This window comes from Gadus chalcogrammus, chromosome 1 (genome assembly GCF_026213295.1).
Source record: "Gadus chalcogrammus isolate NIFS_2021 chromosome 1, NIFS_Gcha_1.0, whole genome shotgun sequence".
Classification (NCBI taxonomy): Eukaryota; Metazoa; Chordata; class Actinopteri; order Gadiformes; family Gadidae; genus Gadus; species Gadus chalcogrammus.
In genome coordinates this window covers 23,530,843-23,551,853 of record NC_079412.1, presented here as the reverse complement: position 1 = coordinate 23,551,853, position 21,011 = coordinate 23,530,843, and the positions used below count along the sequence as shown (strand labels likewise).

At 48.9% G+C, this 21,011-nt stretch overlaps 1 protein-coding gene across 1 annotated transcript in view; it reads left to right on the top strand.

The window, feature by feature from the left end:
* Positions 1-21,011, top strand: part of nphp4 (nephronophthisis 4) — a 150,501-nt gene that overhangs the window by 51,972 nt on the left and 77,518 nt on the right. The window contains exons 9-12 of the mRNA XM_056593735.1: positions 251-386; positions 16,344-16,568; positions 16,995-17,142; positions 19,441-19,493. Coding sequence (XP_056449710.1) covers positions 251-386; positions 16,344-16,568; positions 16,995-17,142; positions 19,441-19,493 — 562 coding nt within the window. The remainder of the gene's footprint in view (positions 1-250; positions 387-16,343; positions 16,569-16,994; positions 17,143-19,440; positions 19,494-21,011) is intronic.

Below are 21,011 nucleotides of genomic sequence, written 5' to 3'. Positions count from 1 at the left end.
GATGCCCCTGCCCTATCTCTCTCTCTCTCTCTCTCTCTCTCTCTCTCTCTGTCTCTGTCTCTGTCTCTCTCTCTTTTTCTGTCCCTCTGTACCTCAATTTATCTCGCACTTACAATGCACCTTATTCAGTGTGTGTGTGTGTGTGTGTGTGTGTGTGTGTGTGTGTGTGTGTGTGTGTGTGTGTGTGTGTGTGTGTGTGTGTGTGTGTGTGTGTGTGTGTGTGTGTGTGTGTGTGTGTGTGTCTCCTCAGCAAGGCGCTGGCATCCCTTCCCGCATCCCTGGGCCTCCGCAGTAGCCTGGAGCTCCAGCTGGCCAATCACAGCGCACTGGCCGTCGTCTTCCAGCTGGAGTACGTCTTCTCTGCTCCACTGGGCCGGGACAACACGGTGAGAGAAAGAGAGAGAGCGACTGAGAGGGGAGGGAGAGAGGGAGGGAGAGAGAGAGGGAGAGAGAAACGTAGTAGGAGAGGGGCTGGGACAACAAGGTGAGAGAGGGGGGAGGAAGAGAGAGGGAGAGAGAGTGAGAGAGGGGCCGGGACTCTCTAACCGTATTGTCCCGGCCCGGGACAACACGGTGAGAGACAGAGAGAGGCAGAGGAAGGGAGAGAGAGAGGGACAGAGACAAAACGGTGAAGGAGAGAGAGGGAGAGAGAGAGAGGGGCCGGGACAACACGGTAAGAGAGAGAGAGAGAGAGAGAGAGGTAGAGGTAGAGAGAGGAAGGGAGAGAGAGAGAGGGGTAGAGAGGCGGGGAGAGAGAGGCGGAGAGGAAGGGAGAGAGAGAGGGCTTGGATAACATGGTGAGAGAGAGAGGTAGAGGGGGAGCGAGAGAGAGACGGAAAGGGAGCGAGCGAAAGGTAGATGGGGAGGGACAGAGAAAGAGGGAGAGGGGGGAGGGCTAGAAGCGGATGGAAAGGGAGGTTGGGGAGGAGGGAGACGTTGAGCAAGAAATGAAGAGTGGAAGAGAAAGGGAGAGATCGAGTGAGAGGCAGAGTGAGAGACGTAGAGAGAGAGGGAGAGAGGGAGGGAGAGGGACCACAAACTATGTGCAAAGTGTATCTAGCCAACATTCCACAATCATTTTGTAAGGTCATCTGTTTTAATCATATTTTGCACCCTAAAATGTCCTACACCTTGAGGAAAGCGGTGAATGGATTTTTCAGTTTAAAAAAACAGAACAAAAAGGTGCTGAAAGGCTGAAATTCCTCTTCTCGGGCGCAATCTCGCCAACATTCAGATGAGGTTCGTTGTGCTCGTATTTTTAAAGGAGTAAAGAAGATGGAGAGTGAAGATGAAGCGATAAACCTGTGATGATGTGCCTGTTATTACCTGGTGTAGTCTAATGTGCATTCATGCATACAAATACATTGCTTTCCAGTATTGTTGTCATGTTTAAACGCCCACGCTTCGACTCCAGGCCAAGTTATAATGGTGCACATGATCATACACACACACACACACACACACACACACACACACACACACACACACACACCACACACACACACACACACACACCACCCACCCTCAAACCTCCAAGCCTTCAGTCAAAAGACAATTTTCTAGTATGGCAACATACTAGACAATAAAGCTTTTTGAATCTTGAATCTTGAATCTTACTCGATCACTCGATCACTCACTCACTCACTCACTCACTCACTCACTCACTCACTCACTCACTCACTCACTCACTCACTCACTCACTCACTCACCCACTCACCCACTCACCCACTCACCCACTCACTCACTCACTCACTCACTCGATCACTCACTCGATCACTCACTCGATCACTCACTCACTCACTCACTCACTCACTCACTCACTCACTCACTCACTCACTCACTCACTCACTCACTCACTCACTCACTCACCCACATAAAGGCCCCATCTTCCATCTTCCTTCCAATTCACCGGGGCGAGATCTCTCCCCACCTCCTTGTAGATTACTCACGTGTCTCGTGATTCAGCGTTCCCCGAGGAAATTAAACCTGGGATCCTTGGCCTGGCCAACTCAAGCAAACAAACAAACAAACAAACAAACAGACACACAATAGCAGAATGAGAAAAGGGTTCTGTTGTTGTTGCCGTTTGGATGTGGGAGGAATTTGATTGGGCAGAATGGTTGGACATGGAAGAACCTTTTGAAATTCTATCTCCGTGGAGACAGAGGTGGTTTAAACAGGATTGGCAGCTCGCTGATTAGCCGTCGTCGAGGTGATAGCGGGGGGGGGGGGGGGGGCGTGGGGGGCAACGCTTCCTGGGCCAACGTCTTTATTGAAACATAATTTTCAGGATCATAGTCCCTCAGTGTTCACTTTACATTACAATACAATTATTTATCTGACACTTTTTATCTAAGATGACTTACAATGAGTATCTTCAACCTTGGAGCTGTAACCCAGAAATTGCAAGAATCACGCGCGTACATACGATTCATCAAACACGCAAACCGCCTTGAGTGGTTTCGTTTCCCTTCGTCCAGGCACGACAGCAGGATGTCTCGCTTGCGTGTCACATCGGCGTATAGACCACTCTGCCTCACGTGGTGGGTTTCATATTTATAATCATTGATTGCCATGCCTGTGCCTTCCATGCAGTGTAGAAGGACAGGAGAGTGGGTTGAAAGAGGCAGAGAGACAGAGATCACATGTGGCATAGTACATGGCACGAACCCATTAAGTAAGTGTGTGCGTGTGCGTGTGTGCGTGTGTGTGTGTGTTTGTGGTTGTGTGTGTGTGTGTGTGCGCGCGCGTCAGCCCGTGTGTGTGGTTACAAATGTGGTCAAAATTGATCACCACCTGGACACACCGTACTCACATGCATCTTGGATGTGTGCATTTCTAAGACCCTTCCATACAAATCCATAAAACATACAGTGCATTGCTAAGTTGGTTCCATACACATCCATAATACATGCATCGCTAAGTTGGTTCGATATGCATCTATAATACATACATCGTCAAGCTTGTGGTATATACATTCATAAAACATCCAATGTTCGGTGTGCCGCCCTGGAGACCAGAGCAGCCGTCCCTCTCCCCACGCCCAGGGGAAGGCACTTAGGGGGCCCGGCGACGCGTCCAAGCCCATTTGAAGCAGCCCAGTCAGGGAAAGATCACCGTGATTATGTGCGTGGGTGAATCGGCAGCTCTTTATGCGTACCACGGGACCTGGAAGGCCAGCCCCCCCTCCCCCGTAGTGTGTGTGTCTGTGTGTGTGTGTGTGTGTGCACACTCTGGTACGTGCTCTCACATGTGTGTTTTTCCCCGCCTTGGCTAAGCAGATCACCAATTAAAAAAAAGGCCTGAAAAAAAAGGAGAAAGGCGGCAGCCTCCACTGAGTCATGGCAGGGTGTTTTCCACCGTGCATTTAGTTCATCTCCACAAGACGCCCCGTCCTCTTATCCCCGCGCGGCTTAGCGCCGCGTGCGCCGCTGTATCGGCACACAGTGTACTGAAGAGCTGACGGGGTTCTATAGGAGGTGATTAGGAACCATGGCAACCATGCAAGATACAAATATCTTTCAAACGCTAACTCTCTGTCTATCTCTCTGTCTCTGTCTGTCTATCTGTCTCTCTGTCTGTCTGACTGGCTTCACATCTGTCATTCTGTCCATTCATCTATCATTCTGTCTATACAGCTAATTTTCTACCTTTAGATATATCTATGTGGTTTGCTGTGTGTGTGTGTATATCATTTCTATTTTTCAAAGAGTTTAGTGCTCTGTCATTATGTAATGTGTGAGGAAGTGGGCCGCCTTATCAGCAAAGCTTCCCCTTTCTGTCTTATCACCTCCGCCTCATCTGCCACGACTCCCTGACGTTACCAAGCCAGAGGCAAAGCGGAGCGAATGCAGCTCAGCGTTGGATAGTGTTGTGTGTGCACCAATAGCTCTGATTCACTGCCACAACGCATTCCCAGCGCTAAACGTAAAGAGAAATGTGGCAGACGGCGCCCCCAGTTTGTGTGATTCATGTGTGCGGTATTATTTGCCGCAAATCGAGTTTTTCGAAATAACTGTCGTTTTTTTAAGTGTTTGGAATTACAGATGGACTCGTTTTTATGATGCGAGGTTCACATTGTGGAGAGTGTGAGGCCTGAAAGCTTTCCAGTTAGCCCTCCGACTAACTGGAAAGATGGGCCCTGTTACCGGGCTTGTTAACACGATACAAACACGCTACAATCACGAGTCCAGTTGTAATCTTGAAAAAATGGAATGGATTGTTTTGGATGCCAGCCAGCAAGGTTGCATTTTCAAGGGTATCAGACCCTTTTGTTTGCTGAACTTCATTCACTTCAAGCGCTTTCTAATTGTAGCATCTGAAAGAAGTATTGGTGTAGTACGTTGGAGAGCATGTGCAATATTAATGAATGGCTCTCGGGTTAATTCCAGTATTGGGGTATTCTCTGATACTTCAACTGTATTTTAGCTTCAAATAAGAAATAGATTTTCTGGTGTGAGTGAGGGTGTCTTTCAAGAGATTCAAATTCTCCCCCCAAAAAAGTGTGTGTGTGTGTGTGTGTGTGTGTGTGTGTGTGTGTGTGTGTGTGTGTGTGTGTGTGCGCACGTGTGCGTGTGTTCATGCCACGTCGGGCCGTGGTATGCCTCAGGGTGGAGGTGGTGCAGAGTGGGGACACTATGGGACGACTCGGAACGTTTTGTCCTTCCTCCTGAGGGGAAAGGGGGGGCAGAGAGAGCTCGAGAGCTACAGAAGCATCTCCCTCCCCGTCTCAAAGCTCCCCTGGCCAGCGAGAGCCTCGGGCACGCCCGGCCCGTTCCCCTTACCTGTCTGTGGCCGTCGTTAGCATCAGGGGCTAACGGGCGCGGTGCCAGGTAACCCTGCCGCTCAGGGTGGCAGCTGCGGGGCAGGGGGGAGGCGTGGGAGGGATCTGAGGTGCAGGTTGTCTGAAGTGGGTCTGCGTCGTCGAGCTTCCTTCCGCCTTGGGCCTGGAACGCCGGCTGGGGGGGGCAAAGACAGAAAGAAAGTAATTTAGTTGTAGTTTGTTCTGTCGGGATCTAACCTCGTTCCCCACGCGCTCTCATCTCACCGAGGCACGCCCGGAGCGTGGCGCTGCAAACCTCGGCAAGCGGGGGGGGCGGGACTTAGGATTGACAGGTATTCATTTGAGCTACGCAGGTTTAGCGGCGAGAGCGAGTGCGGCACTTCTGTCGGAGGCATATCCGTCTCCGTTACATGTTTTAGACATTGCTTGTAAAAACCTTTTGTATGTTTGTTCCTTATCCTTGTCTTTGTTGTTGTTGTCTTGTGGTTATTCGTCTCGCTCTGGGGTCTGTTGACGGGCGTGCACGTCACATGTGAAGTAAGAGGACTGAAAGGCTGTCGCGGTAGACTGGGACACAACTCTGGATCGTCTCTCAGCCTAATCAGGATCCATAACACGGCTTCAGGCTGTGATTGCCTCCCTGTCTCTGTCCTCATCACTCACACTAAACCAATGAAGCCCTTCATCTCAATTTGTCACACACAAGACTCTCAAGAGTCACAATTCAGGTTTTTTTTTCTGAACTTTAAAACCGGTTGCAGACATTCTCTTCGTCATTGTGGCGTTTATCTGCACTACTTAACCAGCTTGAGATTAGTCGACAAGGGGTCTTAACTTAAATGAGGGAAGGACAGACCATTTGGTACACACCACCTACATTTTCCACATTACCTTTGTCCTTTTAGCATCAAAAACGGCTTTCTGAAGCGTCATGAAACTCTTGTTGTCTCTGGTATTTCCGTGGCCACTAGGTGGGGCTGTGCTGCACATTTTAATCCCTGTGTTCCGGCCTGTGCAGGCACACCAACAGCAGGCTTCTTTCCCTCTTTGTTTGATTTATCAGAATCATGACATTTAGTTTTGCTCTCCAAATTCTATTTCATAGCTCAGAGTCAATTGTCTCTGAGTGTTAACTGGCTATTAAGGTTCTCATCTTTTGAAAGGTAACAACGACTTATTGTCACACATACAAAACATTAAGCATGGAGAAACCGGCATGATACAATAATAACTAGACCCCCTTTGGACTTTAATTGCTGCTGTTTCTGGCTTGCACTGGTCTGCAGCAAACTGGTCGCTCATCTTGTCTCCATGCATCATGGAGGCTGAGAGCATATACCGGATTGGTTTGGGTGACCGTAAATATTCAACTTTGCACTCGGAAAACTCCCTCTCTCACTCTCTCCATAGCTCTTTTTGTTCTCCCTCTCTTTTCTTCCCTCTCTCTCTCTCTCTTCCTCCCTGCCTCTTCGCTGGACTCTCATGGTTATTCAGCGCTATCTGAATAACTCATTGAGTACGTTCATTGGAGGACACCTGAACACTAAAATAGAAAATCGAACTGTCTGACTGACCAACCGAAGTGTGTTTGGAGAAAGGGTCTACACCTGTTTGATGTGAAACACCCTTTCATTATTCATTTCCTACGTGCAGGTTTTTTTATTCCAGTAATACGTTGTATGAACTAAAATTACAACAACCATCACAATTAATTTTCCTTACCCAACTTCACCCAGGTTCTGTGAAGGAAGCATGCGTTTAATTTGTCTTCTAGGTACTTTCGCATTCCAAGGAACAAACGCGTCACGTCTTAGGGGGGGATTCAATCAGGTTTTTTTTTACCTCATGCTAACCAGTGAAGTGCCCCCTGGAGCTGAGAGGAAGGAAACCGCTGGAACAGCTCCAGCACTGCTCCCCTCCCCCTCCCCCTCCGCCTTGGCAGGGCAGCGGTGAGCTGCATAACAGCCCTAACGGAACGGTACTAACAGGGGCCGGCTTCATCCGGCTCCAACAGTCGGCCGGCGCCACACCTCACACCCCTCTAATGAAACAAGAGAGCCCAGCGCCAGTTCCCCTTTCATCCAATCATACCCGGACCGTCCGCCGGCCCTGATGGACCCGCTACAGAAACACACGGGTCAGTGGCGAGGAGCTACGGGTGGGAGGACTGCCCGCCACCCACCCCCCCCCCCCCCCCCCCCCCCACAATTGCAGCCTGTCAACGCCAATTTATCCCCGGTGTGACTCCCCAAGACGTCCACGCCTGCCACTCCTGATCTCTGATCAGCGGCATCATGAAACCGCCGCTACGATCCATCGTCACGGTGCTGCCCGGTGCTCGACGCGCCTCTGTCAATTGAGCCATGTAATGCGAGGCCTTATCGCCATAATGCAGGAGAATGACGCTTGTCATCATCTGTCACCTTCCACTAGCGCTGTACATGCTGATCCCTTTGACGTAATGGAAATGGAATCGTGTCCAGGACCTAAGAGCAATGCATGAGAGTGACTGTCTCTGGGTGGTGGTTTGGGGGGGGGGGGTGTCAGTCACAGACATGGAAGAGGGGGAGGTTAGGCAGTCGATGGGATGGATAAAGGGGGGGGACGCGGACATGGATGGCAGTGCCTGAGAGCATGCTTCAGGGGCCCTTGACAGCCTTTTCTGTAAAGAGAGGTGCCTTAGAGGTAAATCATCCACTGTATGGAAATTAGCTTCAATTAGCACTTGCACATCAGGAGAAGCTGCAGACAAAGGTAGCTTAGACACACACACACACACACACACACACACACACTGTGAGTCCCTCTCTGTTTGAATACAGCCGACGCCAGAGCAGAGATGGCAATGAACGCGTCTTGATGCAACGTCATCTGGACCCATGCGGGTTGGTTCACTGACGCATGGGAAAACCTAATGTCGGATAGATGTGCTGCCGGTAATGTGCATCGAGTATTTCAAGGTGTGCTCTGGAGATCCACATTTTTGTCCAGGCGTCATGAGGGCGCGCATGCACACCGGGGTTGAATTTCAATGCAATGGTATCAAGGCAAATGCATATTCAAGCCGTATCCCTTCGGGCGATTGCACGTGACTTTGATGCCTTGGATCAAGCAGTCCCACTGTCCAAGTGGCTGTGTGCCTACCTGAGCACCCCTCTATCTATAGCTACCACTTATCCATTCATAGTGTATTTACACACCCTTATCACACGCGACATAATCAGCCTCAGTATTAGCTTTGCAGGGCTCTTGACGCCGGGCCCCTGGGACATGGCGGCCATAGTTCAGCTCTTGCTGTTAGCCCATGCATGCAGTAATAGGCAACAAGAATCCCCTAACCGGCATATACAGTGGAATTAGTCCCGTTTCACGGCCCCATCCCCTCGGGAACGCAAACCACATACAAGGCTTTAATTGAGGACGAGGTAGCCGACAGCATGGCCTCGGAGCTGAGCGCCGTTCGTCCCAGCCGGGCGGCGGGAAGGCGTCTCGGCTCGGTTGCCTCTTGACCCTTGACCCTTCGCAATTACCTCCGTCTCTCTACTCCGTCTCTCGCGCCGTCGCCAGATGCTCTCCTTCTGGTGGTGTGGGCGTAGGGTTTATTTATTTTCGCCCCACGATACGATGAAATATTTAGCGATGGCGCCGCTTTAATAATCTATCCATGCCTCATTCCACGACGTGAGAAGGCATCGCCGAGGGATCCAAGTCAAACTGCGTGCGGGGTAGACACCGATGACATGGCCCGTGGCAGACTTTATTAAAGCTGTACGTCTTGCTTCCCTGTGCCACGGAGACTGCCATTAGGATTTTAATTGGCTCCCAGTCACATACTCTGTTGTGTGGCTGTTGTTGTCTTTGCCCTCTGACTGCAATTACGTGTGATCATGTGTCTGCATGTGTTTGTTGCATGTATGTGTGTGTGTGTGTGTGTGTGTGTGTGTGTGTGTGTGTGTGTGTGTGTGCGGTCATGGCTAAAATGATGTTTGCAGGATGCAGAAGCTCTTTGCAGCAGCACTCGCCCACATTCAAATGACCAATAAAGAACCAATAAAGGTGTCAACCTGCACCTACGTGCAACTCCCCTGTTCCCAGGTCCGTCGCCGGGCAACACTACAACAAGCCCTGGTCCAGAGGCATTATGTCGCCCCCCCCACCCCCAGTTATATATTTGTTGGGGGGGGGCTGAGCTGAAATGTCACACAAATGTTAATTAAATGCTAATCAAACATCTTAAGCTTGGACATAATGTCATTGGGATTTGGGCAGTGATATATTTAGGTCACAGCTTTAAGGAGAAACCCCTCCCTTACCTTCTATTTTTACCCGAAGGAGAAGATGATGATGATGAGAAGGAGGAGCGTCGTGGGGCTGAGGCGTGGTAAAGCGACTCCCCCCAGAGATGCCTCGTCCCATGGCCCAATTAAAATGATTGCCAGCTCTCCCCCATCGAGAGGTGCCTCAATCTCCCTGTAGGATGGGCACAGAGTCAGTGTCACCCTGTCCCCCTGTCTGCCAGCACCCCCATCCCTCTTCACTCTCTGATCCTCCCTGGCAGACGACGAGAGGGGGGAGGGAGGGAGAGAGAGAGGGGGAGAGGAGAGAGGGAGAGAGAGACGAAGAAGAAGGCGGCGGCAGAGATTTGGAGATGGTGGGAGTGTATTCAGAGAGGAAATTAGGGGAGAGGGTTGTGGTCAATAATGCTTGCTTGTTGAATGTGGCCTTGCAATGTTTTGACTGATATTGAGTTGCAGATTGGTGCATCAATTTAGATTTAGTTTTAAGCCAAATAACTAATCCTATGTTGCATAAACCAATCCTTTGGAGACCATCTCCACAGTGAAGCTGTTGATATGACAGAATGTTATTTACTGCATTCCACTGCGTCTTCCCGGCTTATCGTTATATTCTGGTCCATATTGAATTGAATATTGAGTTGATTTAGGTTCACTTTTTCTTGCTCAGGTGATGATTTTGAGTTTCAGCCAACATAGCCCACTCATCCATTCTGATCTAACATATTAGCATGGCATCACACATTCCCTGATTGTTCACCTCTGGTGATGGTCACACAACTCAACGCAATCGCCAGTAAGTGTCCTTCCAACCGTCACCTATCTAAGATCTACCTAAGTGGAACACACAAAGGTCCCCTGTGAAGCTCCACAGAGGTCTGTGTGCACTGTAAACAGGCCCTTCCTCCATTTTGTTTTCGCTTCACCGCTTTCATCTGAACGTTTGTTTGCTGGAACAATGTTCTGCTTCACAAAGGAGGACCTGGTCACAACGGCTGTGTGCATCTACCGTCTCTCCACGCAGCCGCAACCCAACGCTTCAATTTCAGTTAAAAGATCAAGATAAGCCGACAGCGTGGTATGAAAGGTTCACATTCAATCGGCCCGTGTAGGGCTATGGTGATCTTTCCATGGAGCTTGTCCTCAGGACTTATCATTTGGCATCTCCACACTGAGCCCTATTTGACCTTGGCTACTCCCGGTGGCAGGCCGGCCTCATTTGCGCTGCAGTTCTCTGTCTCTTTCTTCAGACGCTTCGGGTTCTGGTGCTCTTCAATGAGTGATCGTGATTCCTGTTCGGCTCACGTCCTCCAGGCCTGCTCGTTGCTGGGAGTGCGTGGTGCGATCACTGAGCTGGTGCCTGTCACAGCGGCCCGGCTGAGATAATGACTTGAAGCTCAACAGACTGCAGTAATGGTAATAACTGTCAGGCTTCGTCGCCCACCGACGCACACATCCCCCTAATTTAGGATTAATTCCCTCCGTTTTCCGTAGTCGCAGAAATCCACGCCTGTTCTTTTGGGTTTCGCAGTGGCAGTATTTTTTGCCTGTGGCAGTTTCGTCGAATTAAGGTTTTTGCCTAACTATTGGAAGAGTTCTCTTCATGTGCGATTCCTTGACCTCTTCATCACAACTTTCTTCTTTTACAAATTATACACCTTTCTTTTCTATTCCTACAGCTACCCTGCTCACTGGTATCTTATCTTTTTGAAAACTCACTCATGTAGCATCGGAATGAAGAGCTTATCTGATATTGATTGTGTAATTATCGTCTTCTCAATCCCACTTGTAAATTACTTTCCCTTGACGGTTTGCCAGACTGGCAACAATTTAACAATTTGGCCTTGCTGTCAGAATTTTCTTCTGCGTTCAAAATGTGTGTGTAGATCAAGGAAGGGCTCGTCAACCATTGTGTGTCTGGCTACGGTGAAAGGTTGATTTGTGTGTTATGAGTGCCTCTTCACTACAACAATGCTTTGACATGTTTGTGTTGAAGACGATGTGGTTTATTTATTGTTTTTCTCGCCGCTCTGTTTTTAATAATTACATTTCACTTCAGGTTGCAGACACTTCTCATTTCTATTTTCAGATACTTTTACCACTCAAAGGAGTATCTGTATTTTACACTTCTAAACAAGCTTGATGGATTCTTCCCTGGGAGGAAAAACCGCAGATTAGAGCAATTATCTGTGCGTTGACATGACCCGTTCCTGTTTTCCCTTCCCCTGCTCCTACTTTTTGTTCTGAAATTGCTGCTGCCTGCTTTTTTCACCACAGGCCAAACCATCACCACCCATCTGCATTTCCTTGTCTCCTCATCAATGTTTTCCTCCAAGTGCATTTTCATGTCACCGCTTTTGAATGTAGCCTTCAATTATCTCACCAGTAGTCTGTAAATACTTCTGTTAAATCCATCAATCCTCAAACAGGCTTCGACCAAGGCCACTGTGGACAAAGACTGGAGAGCCACACATAGTTGTATAGTATGTGTCAACAGCGTGCAAGTGTTGGTGTTTCAAAAAAACTAAACACGAACATGAATGCGATATTTGTTCCGAAGGACATGGATAGACAGTCTCACTGCTGTCAACGGCAGACGCAACCATTGATTGGGGCTTTCAGAATTCAGGCCCAGCCAATCTGTGTCATTCTCCGGAGATGACTAACTTTCAGCCCGCTGGAGCTCTGCAAATATCAATACACCCAGCGTGATGTCGTGAAGGCAAAGCGTTCCCAGCCTCCACCTACACGAGAACACTGTTGTAATCCTTATCTGTGCTGTCATATAATTGCGAAGACACACGTATTAAGCTCCTGCTTGCCTTGGAATGGGGTGGACTGTTTGCCTGTGGAGAAAGGCCCTGGAATGAGGCTTACCCGCATAATGGGACTGTTGTGTACGAATCCGAATCACCGGCGCTATTTTTACCATTGATATCGTTTTGGTTACTCTGATCACGAGCAGAGAACCGCATGCATATACCTTGAAAGCCTTTTGTAACCCCCCTCCCCGTGCTGCCACCGCTGTGCGCTCTTCATATGTAGATCACCTGCTTTGATGCCCACACGGAAGAGCCTTCAAACTTGCGCATTGAAAGCACCACCATGTTTCATGTTGATGTAAGCCCGGTCTTCTCTCAATGAGCAGGGGATTAGGTTTTTCTTCTCACTGGTTTGAGTTTTACTTGTTTTTTTTAGTCCTATTTCTTTAAGAATTGTGAAACTCTTGTGTTGAGTTGATCCATGTGTTATGGCGTTGGCTTAGCCCAGGAGGTAGAGCGGGTTGGCTTGTAACAGGAAGGTTGCTTTTTGTGTTGAGGGGTCTCTGAGCAAGACACCATACCCTAATTACTATTACTATTAGATTTTGGGTTGTTTTTCAATTATGTATCCTGTCACAAACGATTGCATCCCAAACAACGACAATGTCACAATTGCGTATTATTAAAAATAAATGATTGATCTCGGGGAACAGTTATTACATTTTTAATATCCCTTTTCACCCTGGGATTTAGCCACGTTGGTAATTCATTTCTTAAATATATTATTATTTGGGTGACATGTGTAATCAAAGACTTATTAGACATCCCAGGTGGGACACATGATAAGTGACTGAGCTTTCCTCTGCCACAGGGTGGTTAGCTTACCGCTAACCCAAATCCTGGTTCAGTGCCCAACAGCCTGCATCAGCTGCCCTCAGCCGCCCCTTAGGGCCTTCAAACCTACGATTTGGCTTTGTTAACTAGTGCGGTCAGAGCTGACAACCAAATACATGCCAGGTCTATAATCGCGTCGTGTGTCTTTCGGTTTTGACGTCCCTCCTTTAAAACTCATTAGTTTACCAGTTTGGCAAGATACATTTCAAGTAATTCAAGTTGCCACTGTCATCATTGCAAACAGAGCAGCCTGAATGATGGATTTTGGCGGTGTGGTGCAGTTCATATTTTTCGTAGCTGTAATTCACCAGCGCGAGGGACATTCATTACAGGGCTTATTTGCTCATAAAATCCCCGGTCCATTGCTCCAAAACCTACCAGAGTGTCACACGTTAAATTTCATAGCTGGGTCGGTGATGATTCCAAAAGTTAATTTCCAATGAGTTTTTATATTGTGTAAAGCTTTGCATAGAGGTGCCAAGTCCTTGTGAGTTTACGATTTGTGTGGAGAAGAATGCGTGAAATACCTGCACTTCACCACTGCAACATTGTAACGCACATGATGGCTCTCTGTCCTTTGGGGGATGAAAGTCATTAAACAGTACCAAATGATTGTCACATAAGGGCTGACACCTTCAGGCTATTGGAGTGTACCGGTACTTGCAGATGGTTTGCGATGGGCTACACAGCGTTGAACTGGCCTTTTTCCCCCTCAGATCACATCTAATTCTATGTATTAATCAACACAAGAAGGAGAAAGAGATAGATCTTTGCCATGCAGAAGCCTGTTAAGCTCAGCGGAGGCATAGGGATGAAGAAAGAGATGGACAAAGAGAGGGTACTCGGGCAAGGAGAAGATGAGAGGCATTAGATGAATTGCCGTTCTCCGAGTCCCCGCACTACGGAAATGACCATTCCCTTGTTCAGTCATTTTCACAGAAGCCTTTTGAAAATGTATTCCCCTGACTTAAGCAATGCTTTTAATCTGGACCCTATGATATTTCAAATGCATTGCGCATGCCTCTTAAGGAATAGTAATGTGCTAAAAAAAATTAAAAATTGTGGTCATTTCGAGCACAAGTGAAAGAAATACTAAAACACTCTGTGCTTGCATTTTTATTTTTATAAATAATCAAGACACACACACACACACACACACACACACACACACACACACACACACACACACACACACAGTCTAAACTAAGCTGTCACCTGTGACAGCATGAGGCAAATTGCGGCTGGGTTTTTGTGAAGACCTCATGATTGTGTAAATCTTTTAAATAATGGTGCAGATCCATTATTTCCTTTTGCCGTGAAAATTATTCAGACAACAGAGATGTTTCTGCATTATAGGATAAGGAGTGGGGCAGGTTATTTGACTTATTTCACTGGATCAATTTTGTGAGCACATACCTGTGGTCTTTCAGAGAGACATCATCATTTATTTCAATGTTGGTGGTGCTTATTTTTCCACAACATTTCCTCCTCCCAGAGGTAAGCAGGGCTACTTTGGAGACTTTCGCTCAAATTAATGATCCCTGACTGCATGGCGTGGACCGGGATCTGTTTATAGCTAAGGCCCTGGCTGCACTGCAGCCAAAGACAGGGGCTTGGATCCCAGATGAGCAGGCTCATGCACATTTTATGGTGATAGATGTTTGGTTTTGGATTTCTGGACTGAGCTGGTACTGAATCAAACTCTGACGTGTAAAAAAAATATTGATATTGCCCCGCTGCTATGGGCTTCGCTAGCAATCTTGTGTTTTCGCTTCACTTAAGAAGCATTCGATGCAGCAAAATCCATAAATGTGCCCCGCCAAAGTTTTGTTTTTATAATGCCAATTCTTTAAAAGCACTTTAACATAACCAGTCACAAGGAAATGGAAGTCCACAAATCCGCAGACCACTTAGAGGGCCGCTTTTGCCCTGGAAATAAATGTACATTGAATATTGAACATCATCTTCGCCACAAGGATTTGAAAGTCAAATGGCTCTACGGCTATTAATCCAGAGATGAATTCTGACAGCTAGCTGCAGGAACATCCAGCTGAGTGCTGCACGTGATGCACTGCGGCCACTCTTGTTTTGAACGATGATTGCCCTGCAGGGGCATTATGAATATGCATGATAAAAAGAAAGTGGTTAAATATGTTGAGGAGAGCCTATTGGATGGTGGTTTTCCATGTCGAAACGTGTGCCCCTCTAGACTATAACCAACGTATGGAACATTTGATTGCACATTTGTGAGCGATGCCGCAAGCGGCCGGCGGTCCCTGTATATTCTATATGTCCTCCCTGTGATTGATTGCTTTAGTCTGGGGCATGACCGGCTTATTAATCGATTCAGTAAATCCTTGGGGTCCCCGGTGGAGGGTTTAAGCACACGGGGGTCCATTTAGGCTCTTTCTGGAACGACAGGAGCCGAGGTGCGACGGGGCGGACTGTGAACCATGCTTAACTACAGCAAATCAGCAGCCTAAAGCCGTATGGGGGGTCTCTCGGACCCCTGCTAGCCGCTCAGTCCCCCTGCGGAAAACTGCACGGCCCACGTAGGAACGAGCTTTATTGGCATTAAAAATGGTTAATTGCCAAATCAAGTTAATTTATTGGATCCGTGTCGTCGCGACATTTAGATGTATTTTTTATTGGTGCATTACCCTTGGGTGGCGTTGTCATTTGTACGCCGATAGGTCCGTGCCCCTTGTTCAATATGAAGCTCCCTGCCATGCTGCCGCCATAGGGCTAATCTACTGTACGTCGATACGATAGTTTCCATTACTTATGGGGCTTTAGATCTTGTAAAAGGGTAGTGGGTCTTGATTACTGGACGACGTATCGATTTCCTTTGCCGTTTCAATCTCTCTCTCTCTCTCTCCCCCCCCCTAGCATTCCTTACTACCGGTGGTTCAGTTGGTCCACATCAGACGGAACATTATCGATGATCACAAAGACTGCGGAGCGATCGGCAGGGACTACCCTGCGTTTGCCCTCGGGTTCACTCACAGGAACACGTAGAAGCACCGTGTGCGTACGGCCACTGATGATGTAGTGGCCTTTTGCTGTGTACTGTGTACCTCCGGACTGCCTGTGGCTTTCTCGGGAAACAAACAAGTGACAATTTAGGCCGATGAAAAGCTTAGAAAGCTTGCCCACATTATTCATTGTGTCCTCATATGTCCTCAGAATGACATGTTTCCTCCTCCGTTTGAGTGTCATACACACAATTCCCCAGCCGGACAGATTGAGCGGTGAATTAATCATGAGATTACAAACGAACGGGGCCGGGCAGCCGGCCAGATCCCAATCACAAGTTACAGGTTACAGGAATAGTGTGTCTTTTAGAAAACACGGAGAAAGCGTAAACGCAACCCAAACAAACTGCCAGGTTGTGTTTCTCAGAATGATTAATACGCATATATTATCTTTCCTTCCTCTGGGTATTTTAACATCCAATCAAACCTGATAACTTCCGCAGTGTCTTCACTAGCCCCTATAAACCCACCTATATTATTGAAATCGACGTTGAAGAAACACAGGGGTTTTACTCCGTTTACCGTATGCTGCAGCCACGTGCTACAACGCTCCCTTTCTCTCTTTCTCCCCCAGCTCACCGCCACCTCCACCTCCAGGGCGGCCTTCATGCACAGCCTGCGCTGGGCCGCCTGGTGCCCCTTCCTGGAGGCCAGCGAGCCGGGGGACGAGCAGGCCGAGACCCAGCTCCCTCTGCTGGGGGGCCCCCAGCCCAACCCCTTCGAGGTCATGGTCTATCGGGCGACCGCGCCCTCCCTGACGCCCAGCCCGGGTTCAGCTACCGCGCCGGGCAACGCCCAGGTAGCCGCTGGAGATGGGGGCGCTACTTTTGGTTTTTATTCCGAGGCGTGTCGTAAAGATGATGGATGATGATGGTGTTTTGTTTTGCTGCGTTTTTTTTTAACATACAAAATATATCTATTTGATTTTGTCTTGTTGTTTACTGGTGTTAATGGTCTTTAAATGATCCTGTGTGCCTCCCGTTTATTTGTGCTCTGCAACTGTTGCTGCAAATGGAACACAAACATTATGGCTGAAGCTGCAGAAGCAAATTTAAAATCCGGACCATTGTCTTGGCTCCAAGTCGACCCCCTTTTGCTCAACACACTCGACGGGTTGGCACAGCAGCCCCCCGATCAAATGTTTCAAACCCCAGAATACCACCAGAATAAGCCTCAATCTGTCTCTGCTTAATGTCTTTTCTGACGTTCTCTTTCCCTTGTTCAGGTCAACGATAAGGCCGACGTGTTACGCTTCCGTCTGTGGTCCCGTTCCGACAGGAAGGTCTCAAGCCCAAAGGTGTCCGTCCGCGACAAGCATCAAGGAGACATGCAAAGGCAGAGAACACTTCCATCGTCTTCCCCGCCCTCTAAAGGTAAATATGATTGAACCCAACGTTGATCCCTCTTCCCGTCTGTGTAGCCTCGGGCATAACGCGGGCCAACTTTTCTATAGCGGCTTTCCAAAAAGGCCTCACTGGCTCAAAAGAATAATTATGCAGGTCCTATATGATATCGATTTCTCTCTGCTTTTTCCCACGTCGTGGACAAGTTCAACAGGACATTGAAGTTCCTTTGTGAGTCACAGCGCAACAATCGAAACAGAGACCCAGCCGGAGTTGTGTTTCTTTACTTTGGCGAGCGCTGCGAGGTAAAGAACAAAAAATAATTGATTTCCGTCTGAAGACCACTCGACGGGTTTACCCACAAGCTGTTGTGCAAACAGTTGCCGTGGCGTCCCCAGGGGAACAAGTGGAGGATCGACAGCGATCACACCTGGGTACCCACTCTCCCCCACTCTCCCCATCCCACCATCTCTTATCTGAAGGGGACCACCTGGTCTCCTCTGGATTTACATGCTGCGCGATAGGTGCCAGCGGGAGGGTAGGAGAGGAGAGGAGAGGGTAGGGGAGGGTAAAGGGGAAGGCTGAGTGGATAAAACCCCACAGAGGTGGCAAGTATTTCACGGTCCCCTCTCGTGACTCTCATGGTCACGGGCAGGCTTGAACCCCAACTGTCCCCTCCCCTCCAAATCTCACTGTATCTTCATGGAGCCGGATCCAGAGAAGGAGTCCTTAGTGCTACCCACTCTCGATGCGAAAACGTGCCCTATTTGTTGCTTGAAAATATGAATATGAAGCAACACATGCCATGGAACAATCTTACTAGAATTTTCTTTTAATTTGTATTTATTTCATTGGCTTTTTTGCCTTTTATGGGCAGCACAGTCTAGAATGACTGCTGCAAAGAGAGAGGCGTTGACACGTAGAGGACGGGAACGGAACCGGCGGCGCTTCCAGGCTTGTTCCCTACATGGTTCTACCGGCCCTTCAGCAAAGCAAAGTCGAGCCTCCGAGCTAAAGCACGATCCAACCTCTTGGATCAAACACGCAGCGAGGTCCGCTCTCTGAGCTGAAGAGGAATGCCGATCACAGTTTGTTTCCCTGACAACCCAGACTGTTGATTTGGGATTCAAAAGATCGCAAACACACTCGGCCCTGTTGACGGTGGGGGTTAGCTTGAGTGTACTTCTGCGGTGCACTGGGTGATTTTCGTCCTAATGGTTTGCTGTTGAGACCATCTCCTTAAGCCTTGAATGCCGCTGATTAGCGTCCACGTTATTTGCAGGAAAACGGCATTCTGCCGAGGCCCATTAATGGCATTTCAATCAGCGTTAAAGTGCCTCGAAAAAAGTGGGATTTAACAAGTAGCCAGAATGATTGCGGTGCGCTGGCTTATGTGTTGATGTGGAACTCTTATCGTGGATCGTATTCGCTCGGTGCGTTGAATTGCTACGTTAATCTGCACCAGCAACTGCTGCACACTGTTTAGCGAGGGAATGCATCGCTCATAGCTGTTGCAATGATTGCACTATTATGTAAGAATGTTTATCCTAATTACCATATATATAGTGTATGCATAAGGTATGTTTTTTTCAATGGCAACAATAACAATGATACAAAATGATTGGGACAAACGAAACGATGTCTCTTGCGGCAAATGTCTATTTCACTGTGTACGCAACAGACAGGTCAGATGAGACAGGGCGACCCCAGGACTCTCCAGTCCAAAAGGCCCCTACCAGAACATTCTGAATAGGTGGCATGAAAACAATAATTCCAGTATCGCCATGGTTACCCGCTACCTGGGCCAGAGTTCCAGCCCACACTCCTGACTCACACGGCACACGGCAGACATTTGCATCCCAATGCTGGTGTTTCTTTTAGGCATTTGGCAAGTTAATTGGATTCACGAGACGGCATCATCCGCACCGTCTCGACACCGCGGGACGTTGTAAGACTGCAAATACAATCGGCGGGGAAAGCAATCAGAGGAGGCATAAAGGAAAAACTAAAAACACTAGTGTCTTTCTATACTTTGATGCCCCTGCCAGTCGGTGCCCGCTGGTATTCCCGTCACGCAGCGAGGCGGGCTGGGGGAATGAACAGGCCTTCCAGGTATTGGGACTGCTGGGTGCAAATACAACACTCGAATGGAAGGGGTATATCGAGCGGAATTGTTTTGGTTTTAGCTGCGGGGGAAAACCCGTCAAGGGCGGAAGGATCGGGGAAGGGGACAGATGAACAGGATTTTCTTTTTTTCCTTTTTAGTGTCTCTCCCTCGTGTTCATTCATCTTAAGTTGTATTATTTGTTTCCCCCCCCCCCCCTCCAGGTCGACGGCCCATCCCTCACTCCGGACCTCCAGAATCACCCCGTGGCCAAGCGGTAAGACGTGCTCCCTCCTATCGCAGTGGCAGCACGGTGGTGTTTTCAGACACACAGACAGTACGGGTAAAAGTACGGCCACAAAACTGTACCAAAACTCCCGGCTGCGGCTCGAAAGGATTAAGACTAAAGCAAGGATTAGTTCCTTGCATTAATGCAAGCAAAACATTGCCTTGGCGCTATTCCAGAAGTAAAAAGAAAGAGTTCTCAGTAGCCATGGTGAAACCTCAAAGTCTCCAATTAGCCACAGTCTCATAGACTCAAGGGGCTACTCGGCCTGTTTGAGTCTGAGGTTCCATTCCCCCACCTATTGTCAAGGTGAGGCGAAAGGATTAAAGGATTGCGACATGGCTTCCCCGACTCATGATCGACCACAAAACCCGCGCGGGGAGGGAAAAGATTGCTGCGTCGCGGCTGTTATTTATACCCGTACCCTGGCGTGTCGTCGCGGTCGCTCTGGTGATTTGCCCCAACAATTGTTTTTAAAGTGCACCAAAGCGTCGGCGACAGGACGCAGACTTAGCAGTGTTATCATATCAAGCGGCTCTAGGCAGCCAGTCTGCTGTGCGGGGAGAGCACAGCCGTCGCCCCCCCCTTTGCTCTGTGCTCCTGGACGGTAATAGGGGGGGGGGGGGGGTAGGCTGCCGGCGTCGGGACCGGTGTCGGGGACCACCGAGTGTGTCAGAACCAAAAGAAAGACGCGGGGGCTCGACTTGAACCCCGCTGTCACCGTCCCTCGGGCCGCCTCCCTCTTCTCTCCAGGAGGACGGTTAAGACGGGAGGGGGGTGCACTCGTGCTGCTGTAGTCGGCCATGTACTGGGGCAACCTGCAGAGATCTCACTCCTCCAGTGTGTGTGTGTGTGTGTGAGTGTGTGTGTGTGTGTGTGTGTTGTGAGCGGTGCCTCCAGCTGTTTGGGAGCATCCAGGTGTTGTTGCTGCTGCAGGTGTTTTGATTTGATGTGATTTTATGACACTACATTTTTGGCGTGTGTGTGTGTGTGGTGGGGGGGGGGGCATAACCCCTATTTGCTTGAATTATTTGTTGGCCTTTATTGGTTTTTATTTATTTCCTGGATGCTCTGATGAACCGCAGCCTGACTGGGGCTTTGCTGGTCTCCAGACTGGGACTGCTGATGGATGCTGCCCTTCTCTACCCATCAGCCCACGCACACACACACATGCACAAACCCACGCGTGCACGCACGCAGGCAGGCAGACACACACATAAACACACACACACACACACACACACACACACACACACACACACACACACACACACACACACACACACACACACACACACACACCAATATCCAGAAGCAGAGCAGTGTGCGGGGCTGGAGGAGGACTGAGCTGCGTGTTGGGTTGTGTTCCGTCCACAGGCCATTAGCAGGCTGAGTGGGAGTTTATGAGGCTGGGCCCCGCAGCGTTCCAGGGGGCCACGGGGGCCCTAGCCAGCACCAGCCAGCACTTCAGGCTCCTTCCCTAGGCTGGGGTTGGAGCAACAATATGTC